General features: G+C 35.3%; 1 protein-coding gene across 3 annotated transcripts in view; it reads left to right on the top strand.

Annotated features, from left to right (window-relative positions):
• The window catches only part of ARFGEF1 (ARF guanine nucleotide exchange factor 1), a 172,462-nt gene that overhangs the window by 67,585 nt on the left and 80,793 nt on the right, over positions 1 to 24,084 (top strand). For all 3 annotated transcript variants that reach the window (XR_011966130.1, XR_011966129.1, XM_072604742.1), the window contains exons 10-17: positions 8,140 to 8,374; positions 15,049 to 15,148; positions 15,247 to 15,386; positions 15,483 to 15,591; positions 17,430 to 17,631; positions 20,339 to 20,450; positions 20,803 to 21,008; positions 21,092 to 21,176. Coding sequence is in view for 1 of the 3 variants with exons in the window: in XM_072604742.1 (XP_072460843.1) it covers positions 8,140 to 8,374; positions 15,049 to 15,148; positions 15,247 to 15,386; positions 15,483 to 15,591; positions 17,430 to 17,631; positions 20,339 to 20,450; positions 20,803 to 21,008; positions 21,092 to 21,176 (1,189 nt within the window). In the remaining 2 variants the exon portion in view is untranslated. The remainder of the gene's footprint in view (positions 1 to 8,139; positions 8,375 to 15,048; positions 15,149 to 15,246; positions 15,387 to 15,482; positions 15,592 to 17,429; positions 17,632 to 20,338; positions 20,451 to 20,802; positions 21,009 to 21,091; positions 21,177 to 24,084) is intronic.

Genomic DNA, 24,084 nt, shown 5'->3' with positions numbered 1-24,084 from the left:
CTGGTTTTGTTGTTGTTGTTTTAAAAATGTCTTTTCTTACTTGTCTGATGGATTCTTTTTGGTCTCCTTTGCTATATCATTATTTATTGTTGCTTGAGCGTTCCCCAGGGCTCTGTCCTTGGCCCTCTTTTTAAACTCACTTTCTAGTGATCTCATTAGCTCCTGTAGGTTTAATGAGCAACTCTATGCAGATGATTCCCAAATTTACACACCCCCATTTCTTCTCTGTCCTTATCTTTAGTACTTATCACCAGTTTCCCAGCATGCATCTCTATCTGTGTGCTTTGTAGACATCTTGAATTCATCAATATCCGGTTGAAGCAGTTAAGTGGCCCAGTGTTGAACTTGAAGTCAGGAAGCAGAACAGAGGTCTGTACACAGTGTTTATCTGTCTGACCAAGGCCTTTGATACTGTCAGTCACAAGGGCTTGTGGAAAATAATTGCAAATTTTGGTTACCCAGAGAAGTCCAGTCATTGTATGCCAGTTTAATGATGTCACGTTTGCATAGGTTCTGGATAATGGACAATGGTCGTGCACTTTCTCAGTCACCAATGGAGAGTGGAGCAGGATTGTGTGCTTGTTCCCATGCTTTTTAGCATAATGTTTTCAGCAATGTTGTCAGACTCCTTCAATGAGAATGAAAATGACATCAAGGACAGCTGTTGCACTGACAGTAAATTATCTTGAAAAGGCTAGAAGCCAAGAGTAAAGTGGAGGGAGAGTTGGTGCATAACTTTTTGTTTGCAGGTGATTATGCCCTCAGTGCAGCCTCTTAGGCTGAGATGCAACAAAGTATGGATCGAGTCTCTGCTGCTTGTGCTAATTTTGGCCTGACAATTAACACCAAGAGCACAGGTTCTCCACCAGTCAGCACCACACCATCTATACATAAAATCATTGGTTATGACAAATGGAGAAATTTTGAATGTGGTTGATAAATTCACTTACCTTGGCAGTATACTTTCCAGGGATAGATGATAAGGTTGACCCATGTTTTACTAGAGCTAATTCAGTGTTTGGGAGTCTCAGAAGGAAAGTTTGGGAGAGAAGAGGTTGAAGAGAGAAGAGAAGAGGCTGCCTACCAAACTAAAGGTTTACAGAGCTATTGTGTTGACCTCATTGTTGTATGCCTGTAAAACCAGGACAGTATACCAGTGCCATGCCAGGAAACAGAATTGCTTCCATTACCTTAGGAAGATTCTGAGAATCACCTGGAAGGATAAGGTACTGGACATTGACATGCTTTCTTGAGCTGAACTGCCAAGTATTTAAACTCTACTTCAGAGAGTTCAACTCTGTTGGGCTACCCACATTATTTGAATGCCAAACTCAGTTTGTCTGAAAGACTATTTTATAGAGAACTCACCAAGCAAGCACTAACATGGAGGCCAGAAGAAGAAATAAAAGGGCACTCCCAAGGTCCCTCTGAAGAACTCTGGTATTGACTATGAGACATGGGAGATGCTGGCACAGGACTGTCTTCCATCAAAGAAGGCACTGTACTCTATAGCAGAACACAGTTGGAATAGCTCAGAAGAAGTATTAGGTACATAAATTTAGAGATATCTCCAGTCCACCTGTTCATTTGGACTGTTTGTGCCCAGCCTGTGGTAGAGCCTTCCAAGCTCTTATTGGTCTGATCAGCCATCAGCCAGACACACTGCACCTTGACACAGCATAGTGATGTCATTTTGGTCCTCTTCAAGAAACAACCAGTTATTAGATTAAGCTTTGTTTTAAAAAAAATTACAGAAAAGAATAAATACTACCAAGCTTCAAGAAAGTGATTTAAAATTCTACTGCTGCTCTGGAAAAAAGTATCGCATCTCATTTTGAAGCAATTGGTTGTGTGCTTTAGCAGGGAAATATAGCCGACAAGGACAGTATTGCACTTGGATAACAGTAGGGATGAATGTCGTTAGCATAGTGCCTGGCATAGAGCAGGTGCGATATAAATTTAGTTAGGAGGTCTGAGAAAAAAGGGAAAGATTTGAAATAATTACAGATGTATTATTTTTCAAATTAACATTATCCTGTCTAAACCATTGCAGCATATTGAAACTTTTATAATGATACTTGGGTTCCAAATTAAAATTCACCTTTGGGACCAACTGTAAAATATAGATAGATGGATGAATGGATGGATGAATTAGATATAGATACATAGATAGACAGACAGACAGATAGATAGCAGACTTATATGAGACTTTCTTTGGCTTGTGGAATATTCAGAAGTTAGCAGCTGTTGAGTGCTTGCTCTCTGTGTAGTGTGCTGGGTACTTTGGGGATAACCACTACTGTTTTTCCTTGGGTTTTATGCTTTGTTGAGAAGGCAGCACTGGAGTTGGTTTGAGGCTTTGCTGTGCTGTTGAGGAACTTTTCATACATGTTCTTGTGTACAAGGAGCACGGAGCATTTTACATTTTACTGCTTTTGCCAGATCCCCCCAACTACTTTATGTTTATTTTCTTGGTCTTCTATAGTACTATATGTAAAATAGGAGATACTGTTCCCTTGGTTATGGGGATAAAATGAAACCACATGTATAAAGCATTCTGCAGAGCTCGAAGCGTCATACGAGTGTCAGCTGTTTTTATTGTTACTGTTGTAAGACACAAACAGATACGAGTGATGTTTTTGTTGTTCAGTCATTTCCAGCCGAGTTCGATTCTTTGTGATCTCATTTGGGATTTTCTCGACAAAGATACTGAAGTGCTTTGCCATTTCTTTCTCCAGCTCATGTTACAGATGAAAAGCTGAGGCACACAGGGCAAAGTGACTTGCCCAGGGTCACGTAGCTAATATTTATCTGAGGCTTGGAAAGATAAAATTCCTTCTGACTCCAAACCCAGGATGCTATCTGCTGCACTTACCTAGCTGCACCTAAGAAAGAGTCAGTGACATAATGTATGCTAAATGCATTAGAGAACTGCAAATAGTACCATGTGAGGTCCAAAGGAGAGTATAGTTTCCAACAGGACTGGGGAGAATCAAGGAAGGCTTTCTTATGATCATTAGTTCATGTAACAATGATCCCTGCTTATATTGGTGAGCAATGTTTTATGTTATATCCACTTATGAGGAATGAAACATTGTATTGATAACTGAGGTCTCTTAATTATTTTGAACTTTATTTGTGAAGTAGATAATGTGGAAATTAGGAACATTAAGTTCCCCTATCTATGAACTAGATTAAATGCAACATTTACAATAAAAAGAACCAGCTATTCAAATACTTAAATGGATTCTACAATTGGAATAATGCCTAGATTTGATCACTGTAGTTTTGTTGTGTTTTTTGAAAATTGCCAACAACTTTAATGAATATTTTGTCGGAAGGAAAATACATTTTTAAAAATTTTTGTTCTTTTTTTAAAAATTTATTTGTTTTTGGTTTTCTACAATCACTTCTATAAGTCTTATATTTTCTCCCCCTTCCTCCCCACTCCCTCCCTGAGATAGCATGCATTCTTATATGGGTTCTACACATACATTCTTATTAAATACATTTTCACATTAGGCATGTTGCATGGAAGAATTAAAGTGAATGAGAGAAACCATGAGAAAAACCCAAACAAACGAAATATAACACAAGAGAAAATATTCTGCTTCATTCTGCTTTCCAGCTCCATAGTTCTTTCTCTGAATGTGGATGGCATTTTGTCTCAAGAGTCCTTTGGGAATGTTTTAGGTCCTTGCATTGCTGTGAAGGGCTAAGTCTACCAGAAAAATTGCTCGCACGCTGTGGTTGTTACTGTGTACAGTGATCTCCTGGTTCTGCTCCTTTTACTCAGCATCAGTTCATATAAGTCCTTCCAGGCCTCTCCAAAGTCTTCCTGTTTGTCATTTCTTATAGCACAATAGTATGGAAAGCACATTTTGAAAATCTGAAAATAAGAGTACTAGAAATTAACAGAAGCCTTCAAACAAGTCAGAAATCCAGAACAATCTTGAATAATGATTTATAAAACAACCTGAAATAATCAGAAAGGACTTTTAAGATTATATGATTTAATCCCCTCAGTTTACAAATAACCATTAATGTGTACAGTGTTTTTAAAGTACACAAAGCTTTATATTATCCTGTGAGGTAAATAGCGTGATTATGCATGAGTATGTGTGTGTGTGTGTGTGTGTCTGTGTGTGTAGAATAATAATAGGCATTTGGAAACAAAAATAATGTTTCTATAATCTAAAAGTAACCATGGCTGGCTTTATTTAAAATTAAAGAGAAAAACATCTAATTCAAAATAATTGTCAGTGATAAGTATTGTGATTTGGCAATAAAAACCAGTGGATTTGTAGAACAGTTAAAAGCTATTAGTTAGTTTTAGCAAACAATTGTTAATCTTCTCTGGTGTTCTGAGTAATGTGCTCAGAGTAGTGGTGTCAAACTCAACAGAAAGAGGGGCCAGCTCCACTTAAAGCGTACATATATAATGCTTTCTGCTGACCATATATTGCCTTAGAAAACCACATCTTAACATTATCTATGTTTTATTGTATTTTTTTTGCCAATATTTCCCAGTTACATTTTATTCTATTTCAGTTCACACATGGACCATAACTTTGATATCTCTACTCTAGGATTTAGAGGTGGTACAAAGTTTACGTAAGACCAGGAGTCCTCTTCACAATTACAGTCAGTTACTGGGAGAAGCCCTCACTGAAATAAACAGTGGGAAAGCTGGGACAGCAGTCTAGAAGAAGTTAGATTTAGACAAGTACCTCATGCCATGCAACATGATAAGCTCCAAATGGATACTGTGTATGTGTGTTTGTGTGTGTGTGAAATGACATTGTAAATAGAGAAGCAAGGACGAAACTATCTTTCAAATCTATGAACTGGGGAAGAGTGATAACCACATGACAGAGAAGTTCACAAAAGGTAAATAATTTTGATTATATTTAATTAAATATTTTTAACACAAATATAATGTAGTAAAAATCAGAAGGGAAGCAGATAACCAGGAAAAAAGATCTTAGCAATAGATTTCCCTAATAAAAATTTTACGTCTCAGATATCTAAGGGACTAATTCAAATTTATAATACTAAGACTCATTGCTAAATAGGCAAATGGTCAAAGGCTATGAGGAGATAGTTTTCGAATGGAGAGATATCCAGATTATGAAGTCATTTGAAAAAAGTGTTGTGAATCACTAATAATTAGAGAAATGCAAATTAAAATGATTTCGAGGTTTCAGTTTGTACTTGTCATCCTGGCAAAGATGGCAATATAAGAAAATGACAGATGTTGGAGGGGTTGTGGGATTAGTCCAGCCAGTAGTTTGAAACTATCTCTAAACTGTTCAGACATGTGGATTTAGCTATACCACTACTAAGAATATATCCCTACTAAGAATATATCCCTAAAGAAACATAAGGAATAGGATTTATAGATACAAAAAATATTTATAGCAGCTCTTTTTTGGTAGCCAAAATTTGGAAACTTAGGGGACGTCCTCCTATTGGGGAATGGCTAAATAAATCACATATGAATGTAATGGAATATTAATTGTGCCATAATAAATAATGAAATGAACAATTTTAGAGGAACCTGAGAAGATCTGTATGAACCACTACAGAGAAAAGTAAATAGAATTATGAGAACAACCTATACCATGGTAACAGCGTTCTAAAGAAAAACTTCTATCAAGGGCCTTTGAACTCCGATCAACTCAGTGATAAATCATGAGTCTGAAAGAATGAAAATAAACATGACACTCATGTCCTGATAGAGCAATAATGAACTTAAATTACAGAGAGACCTAAATTTTCAAACATAGCTAATGCAGGAATTTGTTGTGTATTAAGAGCTATATTTTGGGGAGTGTTTTTTGTTTGCTTGGGAGTATTTTTGACTCATATAAGTAGAGTGAGTTTAAGAATGATAAAAAGGTACTTGCTAATTTAAAAAAAATTAAATATATAAACTCCTGGGGGCTGCATAACATAATGGAATAGTGCTGGACTCAGAGTCAGGAAGCCTTGGATTGGAATTATTCCACAGAAATTAATCTCTGTGTGATATTAGACATGTTCCTTAACCTCTTTGAGTCTCAGTTTCTTAAGCTGTAAAATGGGGATCAACCTGAAGCACCACTAGAGGGCAACATTAAATGAGACAGTGTATTTGGAGCAAAAACTTTAAAGTGACATGTAAATGTCAGGTACTACTATTACAAACATGAGAGTATAGTCTAGCTGGCTGGATTATACATCTGCAGGCCAGTTTAGCTGTACATTTTCCTTTGTCCCCTTGTCATGTCATCTCTCATGCTTTGACAAACCCTACTCTGGATTACATATCCTATAACTACTACCCTTGTACACCTTTATCATTGTTTGGTTCAGATGCCCCTTACTTTAGAAAGCCTTTCCTGATCTTCCCAATTGTCAGTGTTTTCTGTTGTATAAAATTGCCTCATTTATTTATGTGTGAGGGAGTGTGTGTGTGTGTGTGTGTGTGTGTGTGTGTGTGTGTGTGTGTTGTACAATGGTCTATGTCCTTCAGGCCTGGGGCTATCCTATGTTTTGTATTTGTATCTGTACTGCCTGGCACAGATATTTGCTTTATAGAAGGTGCTAGATAAATGTTAGGATTTGAGGTTATAAACGTAAAATAACATGTTGTAAGAGTCAATAATATAATACATGGTATGACCAAAGTATTAGGCAAAGTCTGTGGGCAGACTGCTCATTTAGACCTGGAAGATCAAAGAAAGTTTCCTAAAAAAGAAGTCATTTGAGTTATATTTTAAAGAATGGGAATAAGGAATTAACGCAAGGCATAGGAAAAAGTGCCAAAAAAGACATAATAGCAGGACATGTATGGTAAATGGCAAACAGTCTTTTTTGGATGGATCATAAATTATATGGAAGGAAATTGTTTCATATAAAAGTAGAAAGGTAGGATGATGCTAGGTTGTGATGGGCCTTAATTGTTAGGTTAAGGTGTTTGAACTTTTCTTAAGAGTCCCATAGGACACAAATAGGTCTATGAATGCATAAGGATGATGAGTCTTCCATTAGTGTAATAGTTAGATTGGATGTTGGAAAGAGTAGAAGCTAGAAAACTTAGTTATACACCTTCTCCAGTAGTGTAGGCGGACGGCAATGAGCACCTCTTATTAGGCAGTGACAGTAGGAATAGAGAGATTGAGATTATAGAAACAGAAATTAAAATATTCCAGAAAGGAGGAAAGTGGGGCCCAGATGAAGAGTGACCCCCAGTATGTATGTGAGAATTATTGTGAACACAGAACTTACAGATCTTGGAAATTTTATATGAGGGAAAGGAGCAGAAAACTCAGAGATGACACCAAGGTTTCTCTCAAACATGGAAGATGGAGTTGATTAATAGTTACAAGATAGTGTTTAGTTTAAAAGATAGGTAAAATATGGACATGTTGAGTCTATCTGCCTGACTGATTAGACATCTAGGAAGGGATACCTTGTAGGCATTTGGAGATAGAGGTCTGGAGTACATAAGAGAGATCAAGACAGAAGGTACAGATTTTTGAATCATTTGCCTGTACTTGACCTTTCTGGAATTTAGTTTTTGCATCCTAAAGCAAAGGTATATACTAGGTATCCCAGGGTTCTTCCAGCTTGAAATCAGTGACATTGAGGAGAGGAGAGATTGATGGAAAAGAAGAAGCCCATGGGACATGTCCATCACAATCTATCTTAAAGGGGCTAGAAGAGGAGCCAGTGCAGACACAACATGGATAAATTTAAAGACAAAGGAATAGAGAGTCTCAAGAAGTGTAAAATTCTACAGAGATGAATGAGTATGAAAATAGTGGTTTATTAATTAATATCTTCTATGGAGAAACTAATGTTAAAACTATTTTGTGCAATAGGATACATTCAACTTGTGAAACTCAAAATCATTTTCATATAGTAATTTGTTTTTATTGTTTGCTTTCAGAACTAACTTGGAAAGATATGAGTCTTCAAATCTGTTTCTTTTTATGACATTTAACATTTGTGTTTATTTTTCTCCATTTTGAAAGTTTTTAGACTTGTAGAACCAGGAATCATCTATAGAAGAAACCATTCCAGTTCATCAATCACTGTAAGAGAATTGTGATCAATTTTGTCACCTGTTGTGCATTTTGCTTTACATTTCAGGTCTCACGAATTGCGATCCAAGATCCTTTCATTGCAGTTGCTTCTGTCCATTCTACAGAATGCAGGACCTGTTTTCAGGACCAATGAAATGTTCATTAATGCTATTAAGCAGTATCTTTGTGTTGCACTCTCTAAAAATGGAGTGTCATCTGTCCCAGAGGTTTTTGAGCTTTCTCTTTCTATATTTCTTACCTTGTTGTCAAACTTCAAGACACACCTGAAGATGCAGATTGAGGTATGCTTTGCAGATAAGTCTTGGTTAAACTTGCTGTTTGCTAACATATACATGCTGCACCTTAGAGCGCATTTTGTGGCTGTTCGTGTTTAGCAATATTGATTTTTTAAAATAGAATTATTGACAGATATTCTTGTAAGTTTGAGTTGTTACTTTTCTTATTTTATATATTATATATATTTATGTGTATATATATATATGGGTGCATATGTAAATACATATATAAATATATGTTGGCATATATTTATATATTTTATGTATGACCATGAGAGCTGGTCCTTAAAATCATTTTGCAGCCTTGACCTACTGTGGTGTACTATAGTATACTGTACTATAGTATAGTAAATTTGTTTGTCCTAAAAGAAAAATCTTAATTATGCTATAATCCCTAGTAATTTTTTAATTGTTTATAAAACTAGCTTGAGTTTCACTCATCTGTTCTTATTCTCTTCCCATTTCCCACCTTTAACACACAAGATCCTTGGGAAAATAATATAAATGATGCATTTAAATTTTATTCATAGATGAAAATGTAAACTGTCAGGAAATCTTTCAGTTTTGTCTTTTGATTTTCAGATTTGTTGTTATAATGTCTAATGTAGTAGTTCTTTATTTTCACAACCAAATGCAGTCAGTTGTGCTCTAATATGACATATGTATTCCTGAAAATCATTGAGCTATGCAAAATTGCTCTGCAAAAACCACAGGGCTCATGGGTAAAATGAAGTTGGGACACAATACAGAAACTTTGTCAGTGACACATCAAAAGAAAAGGTAGGAACTGTTAACATAGTTTTACACATGTTAAAATATGTAAGAAACATATACATATAATAACTAATGGGGGCCTCCTGTAGCCAGGTTCCTATGGCAAAGATGTAACTCAAGGACAAGGGTCCTGGCTGTAGCCAAGGTAGAGATGGGGACAGTGGAAGTACATGTTGACAACCGTCCTCCTCTGCCCATAGCTCCTACTATACCAGAATATATTCAATAAATATAGCACTTTACCTTGAAAAAGACGTGAGGACTTGTGGAAGTGGGCCTCAGAAGGGTTGCAATTTGAGAGTTACTGTGAAGAGGTGGAAGCGGGCTTATCTGAAGCAAACCACATCAAATATGGATGGGTTTTTCAGATTGTTCCCTTAATATATCAGTCACATTGTAACAAATTTGCATTTTCAAAACAAGCATTAGAACTTTCTCACTTTTCTAAAAGAGAACTTTGGTTGCTTTGATAGAAATTTCTTCTAGCTTATTTGTGTTTTAATCAGTTGACAAGCATTTGAGTGCCTGCTTTGTGCCAGGCACTGTGGTAGATTATGGAGATTCAGACACAAAAATGAAAGAGTCCATGCCTTCACAGAGCTTACATTCTAGCATGCAAGAAAGCACACACATATATATAAGTATATACAAGATGAATACCAAATCAGTACAATGGAATTTGGGGGGAAGACATTAAAAACTGGCAGGGAGAAAAAAAGGAAAGGTTTCATGTGGAAAGCAGCCCTGGAGCTGAGCTTTGGAAGAACATAGGTATTCTTAAGCAGAGATAAGGATATGACACATTGCCAACATGAGAGAGAAACAACAAGGATGGCCAGTTTGGCATCAAGAAGAACAAAGTCTATAAGCTTGATAAACTAGGTTGGAACCAAACTGTGATGTTTGTGCAGTGCCAAAAGGAAGTTTCTGTTTGACCCTAGAGGTCATAGGAAACTACCTGAGTTTATCAAAAAGGAGGATGAGTTGGTCACACCTGCACTTTAAGAGTATCACTTAGAATAATGTCTGATATCCTATTTGTATGTTGTCTCAAAGTCAAGCTTCCTTTTCTCTATTATTAAATAACAATATTAGTGTACATGCAAGAGTCTTTTCTGTTTTGTTGTCTGTTTAGTTCATTATATGCATTTTTTTTAACAAACAGATCAAATTACAACCTAATAGTTGATCACTTAATTAGTCGTTAAGATCATATTTTTCAAGAATTTTTTTGGTGGTAGGAAAAATTAAAGTTCAATTATAAATACTCTGTAGTGAATTTGGATTTAATACATTATCATGAATATGAGAACAGAATAGGTACTTTCTATTTAAAGTGTACTACAGGATATTTTAGGCTTTTTTGATAGGGAACTTTCAGTGAAATTGTTTCTAGTTTCTTCTGTGTCATCTGGTTGCATACTTCCTTTATGTCTGTTGGAAGGAGATGGTGAGCAAAACTGGCCACAATTACTGTTTTTAGGGCTCATTATTTTATAATAGGTAATTGAAGATAAGAGCATTATTTTTGGATCTTTAGAATTGTGTTTTGTTGCAAACTACCTATCTTTAAGGTATACATTTGATCATTTCTCTATAGAATTTCAGAAATTTTTTATTTTAATCCATAACATATAACATAACATTGTTCCCCTTCTCTATACTCAAATGACCAGTATTCCGATATTCATCACTTTTTGCCATGATTTTAGAAATGGTCTCTTTATCATTCTCATACTTCCAGTCTGTTTTCTTTATAATCCGTCCTTAACATAGCTGCCAGATTAATATTTCTATAGCTGAGTTCTGACCATTTCTCTTCCCTGTTCAGAAACTTTCAGTGACTTTCCATTGTTCATGGGATAAAAATAAAACTTTTAAGTCTTGCATTTAAAGCTTTCCACTGTGTGGTTCCCACCTACCTTTCCAGACGTAATTCGTAGTACTCATACTTGCACACTGTGTGTCCCAGCCAAACTGGCCAACTGGTCCTTCTCCTAACTTGGAACTACATCTCCATGTGCATGTCTTTGCAAAGACTCCCTGTAACTCATGCCGGAATATATGCCCTCCTCCCCTGGAATATACTCCATTCCTTTAAAAAATCTTGTGCTTCCTTTCATAATCAAGTTCAACCTCCTCTGAGAATCTTTTCATGACCCTCCCCCAACTGCTCTCTCTTTTCTCAGTTTGTTTTTTATTTTACTTATCTGTGTTTATTGTATTACATCATCAGAATGTGAGCTCCTTGCTTTATTTGTTTTATCTTTGAGCCCTAGGACCCCACACATAGTAAGTATTTTATGTTTATTGAATTAAAGGCTGAGTTGGAGTCTACACATTCATTTGACCTTTCGATCTGAATCTGTAGGATCCCCTTTTACTCCTTAGTGACCACTGGAACCATAGCATACCTTAACCAATAGAATCTTCAGGGCAGTGAAGACTAGTGTATAATTTTGTACACAATGTAAATTGGAGTCAGAAAGACCTAGTTTCACATCCTGTACTGAAGCCAGACAAGTCACTTAACTTTTTTGTGCTTTAGGCAACTTGACAGAACTTGTGATTCTAACTGAATGGTGATTTGCTTTGGTGGAGGCAGTTCCCTGCTTGGACCAGATCAGAGATCCTTTACATATCTGAGTAATCCTAGAAGGACTGACGAAGGCTTTTACTAACATTACCTTGGGGTATAATAGGCTTTATTCCTGAGTAAAGACAGGATGAACACTTTCTGAAGATTTTGTAGATAGAAAGATGGTATTCTTGTTAAAATAAATCTTGGACCTCTGGTCTGTTCCAGTACGGATATTCTGTAATTCTTAAATATAATTGACATGGGAGCAGCCAGCTGGCACAGCAGATAGAGCACCAGTCCTGGAGCAGGAGGGCCTGAGTGCAGAGCAGGCCAGACATTCACTGGCTCTGTGATTCTTGACAAGTCATTTAGCCTTGATTGCCTCAAAAAAAATGTACATGAAGATTTTTATACACTTTGGACAGTTAACTTTAGGGAGAAATTGGGTTCAGATCTAGCTTTAAGATATTTCCTCATCCTCTTTTGAAATACAAGTATAACAAATAGTCATTGCTAATGTTAAAATGTTTACGTTGGTATCCTAATAAATATACGTTAAAATGTATGGAAGTGCACAAATATAAACATAGACTTGTAAGGAAAAGTGCTAAACAATCCCCTGATATGTACATCACTGTTAAATTACAGCATGGTATATGCCTATTATTGGTTAACCTCTACACAGCTTAGGAGTAGCTGTGGATAGAATGCCAAGCCTGGATTCAGGATGACTCGTCTTCCTGAGTTCAAATCTGCTCTCAGACACTACTGTCCGAGGGACCCTGGGCAAGTCACTTACCCCTGTTCCCCTCCATCTCCTCATCTATAAAATGAGTTGGAGAAGGAAATGGTCAACCGCTCTGGTATCTTTGCCAAGAAAGGCCCAATAGGATCACAAAGAGTTGGACACAACTAACAACAACAAAACGGCGTAGATTTGTGGCCTCCAGAGATTGATAAATGTATTAAATGAGGTAATGGATATGAATATACTTCCCCAAAAAGGATCAGCCTGTTTTAGAATAATAGTAGATCTGAGTTTGCATGGTACAGTAGAAAGAGTATTGAATTTGAAGTCAGGTGAACTGGATATGAATTCTTGGCTTTGCTATTCTTACACTTGGCTTTACTTTTATGTTTCTTTGACAAGTCGTTAACCTTTCTGGGCCTCAGTTTCCTCATCTCTAAATTGAAGAGGTCAGAAATTTCCTTCAGCTCTGAAATCTGTGATCTTGTGAAAGGAAGGTAGAGCAGAATTTATTAAACAAAAATAGGAAAGTTACTCTTCACAAAATCTCAGAGTTGGAAGGGATCTGAGAATTCACATACATCTAGTTCAACCTAGTATTTGAACCAAGAGTCTTCTCTATGATGTCATCAACAAACCACCATCAGGCCTGTACTTTCTGTGAAACAGAAGGTACTACTTCCAAAGGAAGCCTGTTTCACTTTTGGATAGTTTGAATAGTTAAGAAATATTTCTTTATGTCAGGCCTAAATATTCCTCTTTGCAACTTTATATATTACACAAAGATTAAAATTTCACAAAACAAATAATTTTAGTGTTTCTTAAAATACTATTGTATTCCAATGTGTATTAGAAATATAAAAATAGGCAACTTTTCCAGAACTCATTGCATGAGACAAAGTAACTAATGGTAATACTCATGTACTAAGTAAAGTGTCTTGTACATTGTGCGTGCAAATCTTTTTAAATTTGATTTTGATATGTAGATGAAATAGCCCAATATTATTATATAAAACAATCCTTTACTAGTTAGTGCAACGTGGTATTCATTAAATAGCATTGAATATTAAATTCAACAAACATTTATTAATTGCCTTCTATTTGAAAGGACCTCTGCTAGGAACTGGCAATATAATGAAAGTAATGATGTAATGCTTGCTCTCAGGGAGACTGTGGTGTTTATTTCCCCAAATTTGTGTTGTGTGAAGATTTTGCATAGTTAAAAAAGTTGCTTAGAAATGATCCATCCTTTGATTTAGTTTGTTTTCTTTAAATATAGCCCAGAATTATTATGCATCTCCCAGCAATCCCTATTTAAGTCTCAGTCAAGTTGTCTACAATAAGTTTTGAATTTTAAGAATACTTACCTATAAAAATTGAAAATTGGTTCATTATGCAGCCAACATCTTTCATATTTGAAGCATTTTTATATAAATTGGAGTGAGAGTTTGATATAGATTACAGGACATTCTGTAATGTCACTGTTCATGATGATTGTCAGTTTTCCTTTTTTCTAAATAGTAACTTTTTAGGATATCAGTTTTCTTATTTTACTAGGACATTAAAAATGAACATTTGCATTTGAAAATTCTATCACCTACTGCTATATGGAGATATAAATGTTGCTGCTACTTACATATTGTGTCACTTTTGGCATGAATATTCCCATCACCAGCACAAATAATAACTCATCTATACCATCTTCTTATATGCAATTTTCATTTCGTGTTCTCACTCCAATTGCCTCCTACTGTGGCCTCCTACTGTCTGTAGAATCAGATTCAGACTTGTGTTTGACTTTTGAAGCCCTGCAGAACTTAGCTCCAAACCACCTTTCCAGGCTTATTACATGTTACTCAGCATTATATATTCTGCAGTCCAGTCAAGTTGGCTTCTTACTGTTCCTCGCACATGACATTTTATCTTCTGTGTCCATGCCTCAATATCCTCCCATTCCTGGTTCCTCGCCTCCCTTATTTAGGAATTATCTTATGTTAACTTTGTGTGTGCGTGTGTGCGTGTGTGTGTGTGTGTGTGTGTGTGTGTGTGTGTGTACATGTTGTTTCTTCCAATAGATTTGTAAGCTCCTTGAGGACAGAGACTGTTTCATTTTTATCTTTATATTTCCAGCATCTAGCATAGTGCCTGGCACTAGGTAGGGTGCTTAATAAATGCTTTTAGATTGATTATTCCGAGTACTTCTATTTTAAAGATGCTTTATGTTGTGCATTCCTGGCACCCTTGATCTTCCTTTATCATTCCACCTATGTTCATTTCCTGGACCTTACTTTGTTAGCCCTGTTTAGGAGGAATATGCCAGTTTAAGAATCCTTTGTCAGTTTTTTTTTTTTTAATGTGTCTTAGAGGCTATAGAATCCCAGTGATCACAGGTGGAAATCCTCTTTTTCTTTTGCATGTCTGGAATTACCCTACATGTTCACTGTACTTATCCAGTACTGCTTATTCAGGCTTAGCATGTAGAGTATAAACATCAAAAGCATAGTTTTTAAGAAATTACTCCTTTTGAAGCAACTAGTTATGATACATTCCTAAATGTTTATCTTTCTTATTTGTTAGGTATTTTTTAAAGAAATTTTCTTATATATATTGGAAACCTCTACCAGCTCATTTGACCACAAATGGATGGTTATCCAGACACTAACAAGGATTTGTGCAGGTATTAAAACAAATTCTTAAATGTTAACCAGTAATCGCAAGTAAGTTAATATGTTTTGGGATTTGCTTGTTAAAATTAATACTGTTACATTTTTACAGATGCTCAGAGTGTGGTGGACATTTATGTAAATTATGACTGTGACTTAAATGCAGCAAATATATTTGAAAGATTAGTTAATGATCTATCAAAAATAGCCCAAGGACGGGGTAGTCAAGAACTTGGTATGAGTAACGTTCAGGTAGGAATTTTGAAATATATTTACAAATTTTAACTACATCAAAAGAATGATTATCTTTTTTTTTTAAGGGAATTTTTTTCATTTATTTTTTAATAGGAGTTAAGCCTGAGGAAAAAGGGTTTAGAATGTTTAGTGTCAATTTTGAAGTGTATGGTTGAATGGAGTAAAGATCAGTACGTGAATCCGAATTCTCAGACTACCCTTGGTAAGGTGACATTTTAAGTTAATATTTTTTTGTATTTTGAGTAATATTTTCTGGGTGGTTGAAATTGCCATTAATCCACTCCAGTGAATTGTACCTGTTTTTAACCTTGTTAAGAGAAACACTTTCATGAATTATTTCTTTGTGTTATTGAGCATTGACTTAAAAATTACATGTCTTCTAGCTAATTATATAAACTAATTGTTCTAAATTGCCCTTATTTTAGATAGTTTTAATGACCTAAAATATTGCTAATGTGTTTCTTTGGGTAGACCAGTTGACTTTATTTAGATTAGCCTTTGATTTGTATAATGTAGCAGTGTGAATGTTGTGGCATTAGCAAAAGTTGATTTTGCATTTATAAAATGATTTTTTACAATAAATTGATTTCAAGGAGTTAAAAGATTTATGGAAACTTCTGCTTCTGGGAAAAGGTATATGCCCTCTTTAAGAAATCACATTATATAACAATATGAATTTTATTTGTTTACAGTGCTCTGTGGCAGCCAGAAAGGTAATTTAATATTAGAATTCATCAGTAGAAATGTATTGTTTAGATTTAGAACAGGACAGGTGATACTTATTGTACTTTACTTTGTTCAGACCACTTCTGGAATACCTTGTTTTGTTTTGGATTCCACATTTAAGGAGGGATATTGACAGTCTGGAGTTTATGTAGAAGAAAGTGAACAGGATGTTGAAGTACTTAAAATCATTTGATTAAGTCTGTCAGTTGAAGGAAATAAGATATCTAGCCTGGAAAAGAGGAGATTTGCAAACATGTTAGTGAATAGATATCAGAATGTCTGTCATGTGGAAGAGGAATTAGATTGATTTCGGTTAGCTATGTGGGGACTTATTATTAGGGGCAATGGGAAGAAATTACAAGGAGAGCATTTCAGCTCAATATGTGGTAGAACTTCCAAGTAATTAGAGCTGTTTAAAAAAAATGTAATGGTATGGCCAGATTTTCAGTTTTAGTGTAGACAAACACTTGGAAATTATATAATAAGATTCAAGCTTGAGCTCAGGGTTGAACGATCTCTACAGTCCTTTGCAAAAATTCTGCATGTCTGTGACTCCCTTTTTTCTCCTTTTCTGTTCTCCCCGCACCTCTTCCCTTTAATATTTATACTGGTGATAATGTTAACCAAATTCAAACTTGTTATTAAAGGTTTAGGATCAAGAGAATAAGAGTGGTTCACTTTAGACCAATGTCCACCTGCTCAAAGGGCATCTCTTTCCCATGATGGGTCACTAAGCTTAGCACAAAGCAGACGACTGAAACATTTTCTGTGTTGATTCGTTGAGCCTTAACATGCTTAAAATTTTGCCTCATATAAATTGCATGTATCTTAACAATAAATGCCTCCTTTAAGGTCAGTAGAAAAGTCTGATATTTTAGATAATTCTTGTGAAAAATGTTTTTGTAAGGCAAATGATACTTTTATAATACCATAATTTGTCTATTTTGAAATTTTTTATTTTTATGTTATATATCGTATGTTGTATGTTCTCAAATGGGGCACACTTGTAATTTCTTCCTCAAAACAATTTTTTATAAAACTTTAATTACTTGAAGTGTAGTAATTATGATAGTGATATTTTTAACTCATGCTAATGCTGTAACAAGCAGATACCATCTGGTTAACAAGCTGTGTGACCTCGGGCTAGTCACTTCACTTCTCTGTGAATGTTAGCTTTTCTGTAAATGGTGCTTTTTAGCTTTAACATCCTGTGACTCATGTGATTAAGGTATTGGAAAAATAGTAACAAAGTTCAAAGGTTTTCATGGCACATTTTTGTTAGAATTTTTTCTGTTTTACTGTTCATTTTTGTAGGTCAGGAAAAACCCATAGAGCAAGAGGCAAATGAAACCAAACACTCTGAGACAATTAACAGATACGGAAGCTTAAATTCTCTGGATTCTACAGCATCCTCAGGAATTGGCAGCTACAGTACACAGATGTCTGGCACGGACAATCCAGAACAATTTGAAGTCCTAAAGCAACAGAAAGAAATCATAGAACAGGGGATAGATTTGTAAGTGTCAGATTTAATGTGAGAACATGTTGATTGTCTTTGGAAAGGACAGGCTGTAGTAACTCAGTTGGAGGAGTTAGGAATTCTACACGTATTGAATGATCTCACCTTCCCTCTTCTGAAACACCCCACAAGTGGTAAAAGGGAAACTAGTCTGGATCTCAGCTATTTCTCTGGCTTCTACAGAGGGGCGTTTTTTCCTATACCTTCTCCAATGTAGTCTAACGCAGATGATTTCAGTGCATGACTATGTGTGAATGAATTCTGGGATATAAACTGTTATCTGCCTTGCAGTCATTTATAAGTGCATTTTCACATTGTTCTTTTAGCTTAGTTCATGTAATAAAAGTGTTCACATTACTTTGATTGCAGGGGAAGGCTCACTTTTTAAAGTGCATAAGAGTGCCATCTTAGCTGTTAGCTTGTTAGCAATTGTTCCCTTTCCAGAAATAGTCCTTGCATCTCTATGTGGGTCATAAGCCCACCCTTTGTATTTCTAGTTTAAAATTTTTTTTATGCATTGATCTTATTGTCAGCTCCCACTTCAGCAAAGCTGGTATGTGTCCCTGTGACTTTAGCCCAAGGAAATCTAGTCTTTCTCATTATCTCTTCTGTCTTGCCTGTGTTGTTCCGATCTCTCTACTCTGTCTGCCATGTTGAGCTCAACATGTTGCTTTTTTTCTCTTTACACACCTGTTTTCTTCAGATTCTACACCCTTTTGTTTTGCTTCATTGCATTTTTTAAGAGCCCTCCATCATACGCATACTTGTCTATGTCTGTCCTAGCCGCATACTTGTCCGTTTACTGTGTGCTCTTCTTTGCTTAACGGTACACTTTTGCATTTCAGAACCAGTTCTTACAGATTTTGACTGCAGGTCTGAAAGTAACTCACATTTTTATCTATCAAAGATACTTTCAACTCTTTCCTGGATGTAATTTAAAATCTTTTGGGGATGGGATATTTTATCTTCATGGCCTTCTGTTTTTATAGTTTCCAAGGGTTTTATTTTTACTCGTTGGTGAACATATCTTCCTTTTAAAGTCTCATATGTGTATATTTTACGTTTATGCTATAAAACTACACATTTTTCTTGCCAGAATTTTAAATTTCCATTCTTTGTGGGTTAATAGAATAACTCAAGACAATTATTCTAGAATCATTTTGTTATCCAAGGCCTTTAGTTAGTGTGTGAGATACCATAGCTAAAGTATACTAAAGACCTAACCCTATTCTTGTAGGAAAATCATAGAAATCAAATTTGGAGATTTCAGAAATGATTATTTCCATTATTCTCTCTGGAATTCTAAACTCTAAATATAAGGCTGCAGAAGTAGGAATACAGTTTCTTAATTCATTCCAGTCTTTATAATTTAGAAGACCCTGTTAAAATACAAATAACTCCAAGTAAGGTATAGTATACTAAAAAAAAACTCTTATCAGCTAATACTGTAACCAGGCATGTTCATGGTTTAGGGGGTAAAGGAAGAAGGGAGGAGAGCTTTATTGGCAGGGAAAGGTATTCTGAAGGCTAAACTGGACTCTCTCTTTAAAATCCCTGACGTACAAAATTACTAAGATGGAAATGTTTTACATGATTGCATATTATAATCTATATCAGATTGCTTACTGCAGGGAGGGCAGAAGGAAGGAGGGAGAGAGAGAATTTGGAAGTCAAAACTTTAAAAAACAGCATGTTAAAAGTTGTTTTTACTTGTAAATGGGAAAAATAATAAATCTTTGGCATTATGCCTCTTAAATCATGGTGTATGCCAACTTTTACTCCAATCCCTGCAATTTCTTCTTAATGGTTCATCTTTTTTTTTTTTTTTTTTTGGTAGCTAGTTTTAAAAAAAATTCTCGTGAAGAAAAGTCTGTAAATTTGATTTAGTAAAATAAAAATGCAAAATCCTCCACGGTTTTTTCAGAAAATAAATTTGGTAACCTGTAGTAGGGCAGCTAAGTGTCATAGTGAATAGTGAATAGAGTGCTGGGTCTGGAGTCAGGAAGACAAGTTCAAATCTAGCCTTAGACACTTACTAGTCTTGTGACCTTTGGCCAGTCACTTATACCTGTTCATCTCAGTTTCTTCATCTGTAAAATGAGCTGGAAAATAAAATGACAAACCACTCTAGTGTCTTTACCAAATGGAGTCATGAAGAGTCAGACGTGACCAAAATAATTGACAACAACCTACAATAATATGTTGATAAAATAGTTCCTATAAATTCAATGTCTTTCCCTTATAAGTCTAAAACTGTTAGTTACTAATGGACAATAGCCATGTGAAATTAATGGAATTTGGATTAATTAAATAGCAAGGGAAATCTTTATTATAATTCATATACTAAAAATTAAGGCTACTGGCAAGCAACATTTTGCCTCCTTCTTAATATAGACCAGAAAATAGTCTGTAGCATATAAAGAAAAACTATTCAGTGCATTTTCTGTATTAGTTGTGATGATTGTCTGCCTGTAGATGCTGCTTGTGGGCTTGGTGTAACATTCTGAGGCTGTTTACTATGAAAGGAATGAAAGCGACATGGCATGATGAAATTTCCTTTACATAATAACTATTGGATGTTGTGACCTGGTTCTTGGGTTGCTGAGTTCCTTTAGAAAAGTAATTTACTATAGCTTAAGCTTTTTTCAGAGCATATGTAAGGTTTTCTATTTTTCATGTTCATATTGCCATTAACATCATCCAGATTTAATAAGAAACCAAAGAGAGGAATACAATATCTGCAGGAGCAAGGGATGCTTGGCACTTCGCCGGAAGATATTGCTCAATTTTTGCATCAAGAGGAACGATTAGATTCTGTAAGAACAACATTTTACTTCATTCTGACTTGTTTTAGGAAGCTTTGATTTAAATTAAGTTTACTTAGTATGTTAAAGTAACTTAAAAATGCCAGCCTTTGTAGTTAAATATATATAATCCAAAAATAGCCTAAATATAGTTAATCATTTTGATTTTTAACCTCAGAATGTTTCCCTTGATATTTGGGAATATCAGTTAAATTTTTTTGTCAGATGTGATTAACAATTGTTTTCATGCTCAACTGTAATAGTTTGTGAGATTTCTGTTTCTTTTATTGTAAACATTAGAAATGACTGTGGCGAATGTCCCATGGTTTTTGTATGCCAACTTGTATTTTTGTTTATGCTTTAGACTCAGGTGGGTGAGTTCCTGGGAGATAATGATAAATTTAATAAAGAAGTTATGTATGCATATGTGGACCAACATGACTTTTCAGGAAAGGACTTTGTTTCAGCCCTCCGCATGTTTTTGGAGGGATTTCGTCTTCCAGGAGAGGCTCAGAAAATTGATCGACTGATGGAAAAGTTTGCTGCAAGATACTTAGAATGTAACCAAGGGTGAGTAGGATGATATGATTTATAATTGCATAAAATTATAAAATCAACTAAAATTTATAATGTGGTTCTTCATTATTTTTCAGACAAACCCTTTTTGCTAGTGCAGATACTGCCTATGTTTTGGCTTACTCAATTATCATGTTGACAACAGATCTTCATAGCCCACAGGTATATTGTTTTTCTAAGTTAGTTTTCCAGTAATTATTTTAGAATAAAAGGAGTTTTGAATGTGATCCTATGAAATTTTGACTTACTTAAATCAGTTGCTTAAATCACTAGTCTATTTAATTCTTGTTCTGCTCTGTTCTATTCCAGTTTATCTTTGGTTCAGAGGATAAGAACTGGAATTTACCCATATGTTCATAGCAAAAGTCATGGCTTTCTTTCTTATTCTTTACATTTTTGTCCAAACTATCGGACCAATTTGTTTTTAAAATGAATTTGCTCATTGTATTCCTGGTTGTTCTCTTTAGGCTTTGTTTCTCATCCAGAAAAGTCTGTGGTGAATTTAAGCTCATGATTGACTCAAAAATAGTTTTATAAAAAGTACAAAGTAAATTTGAAACCAGATTGAATATTGCAGATGAAGGCATCTGAGATTATTTGCACATTTTTGCCACTCACTTGCGGTGATATATAAAAGCACTTTTAGCTTAAAAAGTAGTAAATACTATAAAAATTTTAAGTAATTTTGATGCTTTTGTGATTCTGTGATTTATTTTCTCTGGTACATATCTGATGATAGTACAGTGATAATGGTTTAGCTTTATTATATTCTATTTTCAAAAGTGGATGTATTTGTGAAAAGAAAAAGATTATTGATTTTAATTTTTTTCCTTTTTTTACCTTTTGCTTTAAATATTCATCTTATACTCTTAGGGGTTTGGTTCTGTTACACAATGAAATCTTTGAATGAGAGCCTCTGCATTAATTACCTCTTTTTAAGAATTTCTTTAGAGCTTTTTTCTTAAAAATAGTCTCATTTTTACCCTTAAGGTAAACTAGTATATTAAATACTGATACTGAATGTTTTTGCTTCTATGTTGATTTCTCTGATGAACCTGAAGCACTGAGACTTATTTAAAGACTTCTTTATATTCTCCACTTTTTAATCTAGTCTCTCCCTTGAGTCTGATGCAAAATTTTCCTATACCCCTCAAATCAGTAGCATTTATCTCTGTTATACACCCTGTGTTGAACATGACAGGGCATAACAGAAGGATTTCTCATACTTGTTACATTTGTAAAATTTCTCCCTTAGGAAGACTGCTTGATTTAGGAGACAACGTTGGGCTTTGAATGAATCCTTTCCCAAACTCAAAACATTTCCCATGCTTTTTTCCCCTGGGTGGATTTTCTGCTTCTCATTGAAGTTCTTGGGAAATGTTTTCATTTTTGAGGATTTGATCTGATTTCTTTGACATGATGTGAGCCTTCTGGTGAAATGACTGTTTTATGACGAATATTTCTTTTGTCCCCTGAAGAGTTCTAGTCCAGTGTTTCATTATGGTGAATGTGATTTGGAGTTCTCAAAGATTATGCCATCCAAACATAGGAAAAAAAAGACTCCGAAAGAGTCTTTGAAGCTCTAACGGTTTTCCAGTACTTCCTATGACAGGCATGACCTGTTGTCTAAGAACCAGTCCTGCTCTGGATATGGAACTCTTCATCACCAGATGGCTGGCCAGTGAAATTTTTGTCCATGGAAATAGGGAGAAAAAATTACAAAATAGCCTTCAGTCTTCCATAGCTTTCTTCTTTTTCTGCAGTAATAATACCCTTTTCTGCACTAAAAAAGGTAGAGTGGTGGAAAATACCCTGAAGTAATAGGAGTAGAGTGGTAGAAAAGACCCTGGCAGATGTCAGATGCTAAAGATCCTCTTATCACAAAAAGGTGAAAAGAATTATACAGTTCTTAAGTCCTAGATGTAAAGTTCTTAAGTCCTAGATAAACATTTCTTTGATACTCTTTGATGTGTGGTCTTTGTCCTATTTCTAGTGAGTTGATATGCTCCTGGAGGTACTGAATCCTGTCCATATGGACATTCTCACTATAAATGAAGCCAGAGAACATACATAAGTTGTAGCTAAATGGAAGAATGCCTCCCAGGCTCTTCTTTGAGAGGCAAGTGAAGGAGTTGGCAGAGTTTGTTTTAATGTGCAACCAAAGGCAACAAAAATTATCATTTCATGGGATATTTCCTGGTCATCTTATCTTCCAGTGCTTATGCTAACTTTAAGCAAATGAACCTATATAAAGATAATTTCTGCTTGTGCATCAACAACCATAAGTGATGGATAGGAGAAATTCTATTAAAAATTTGACTGTATTTCCCCAAACTAAATCAGTATGTAATTTAATATTCAGTTACTTCAGTGCAGAAATCTTTGAAAAATGGAAGATGATGAAAAAATACATTGGAAAATAAAATGCATGATTAATAAATGGAAGAAGCAAAGACTTACAGATTAGCCAGAAGCTTTATGTTTATATATTGTAAATGTTTTCCATCAAGAAAAGACACATAAAATTAGATGTTGGGAGCAACATGACAAAAAGTGAAGTGGATTGCATCTAAACAAACGTGAAAATCCTAATTACTGGTGTGCTAGTCATTTCAAAATAATAAGTTGCGTTCCTAGAATTTTTAAGTCTATACAGAAGTAGATTGGCACACCTGGGCATAGTTGATTTGGTCTTGGTTCCAAAGATAGAGGGAGGCAGGATGTACAGACAGCTGCAGGTCAGCTTGTGAGAGGTAGCTGGGAGGTGAGAAATGAAGGGAAACTGACTGGGGCTAACTTGTCACTGCCCTGTCTGGGACCACAGTGACAGAACCCCCAGGACATGAACCCTGCTCCTGTCCACATGTGGCTGGTGAAAAGAGGGCCAGAGAGGAGAGAAAAGAGCAAGGGGAACATGATCTGCCAGTGTTTCTGTACCTATTCTCGTCATTGAGAGTAAACCTGCTCGATTTAAACAGTTCAGCCTCAAATACAAATACAGTGAAAAATCATAGTATATTTGAAGAAGTAGAACTAAGTCAAATAGAGCAGCTGGAGCTGACCAAATGCA

The sequence above is a fragment of the Notamacropus eugenii genome, chromosome 4, assembly GCF_028372415.1.
Source record: "Notamacropus eugenii isolate mMacEug1 chromosome 4, mMacEug1.pri_v2, whole genome shotgun sequence".
NCBI classification, from domain to species: Eukaryota; Metazoa; Chordata; class Mammalia; order Diprotodontia; family Macropodidae; genus Notamacropus; species Notamacropus eugenii.
The sequence above is the reverse complement of the archived record's forward strand: the minus strand, read 5'-3'. Positions and strand labels throughout refer to the sequence as shown.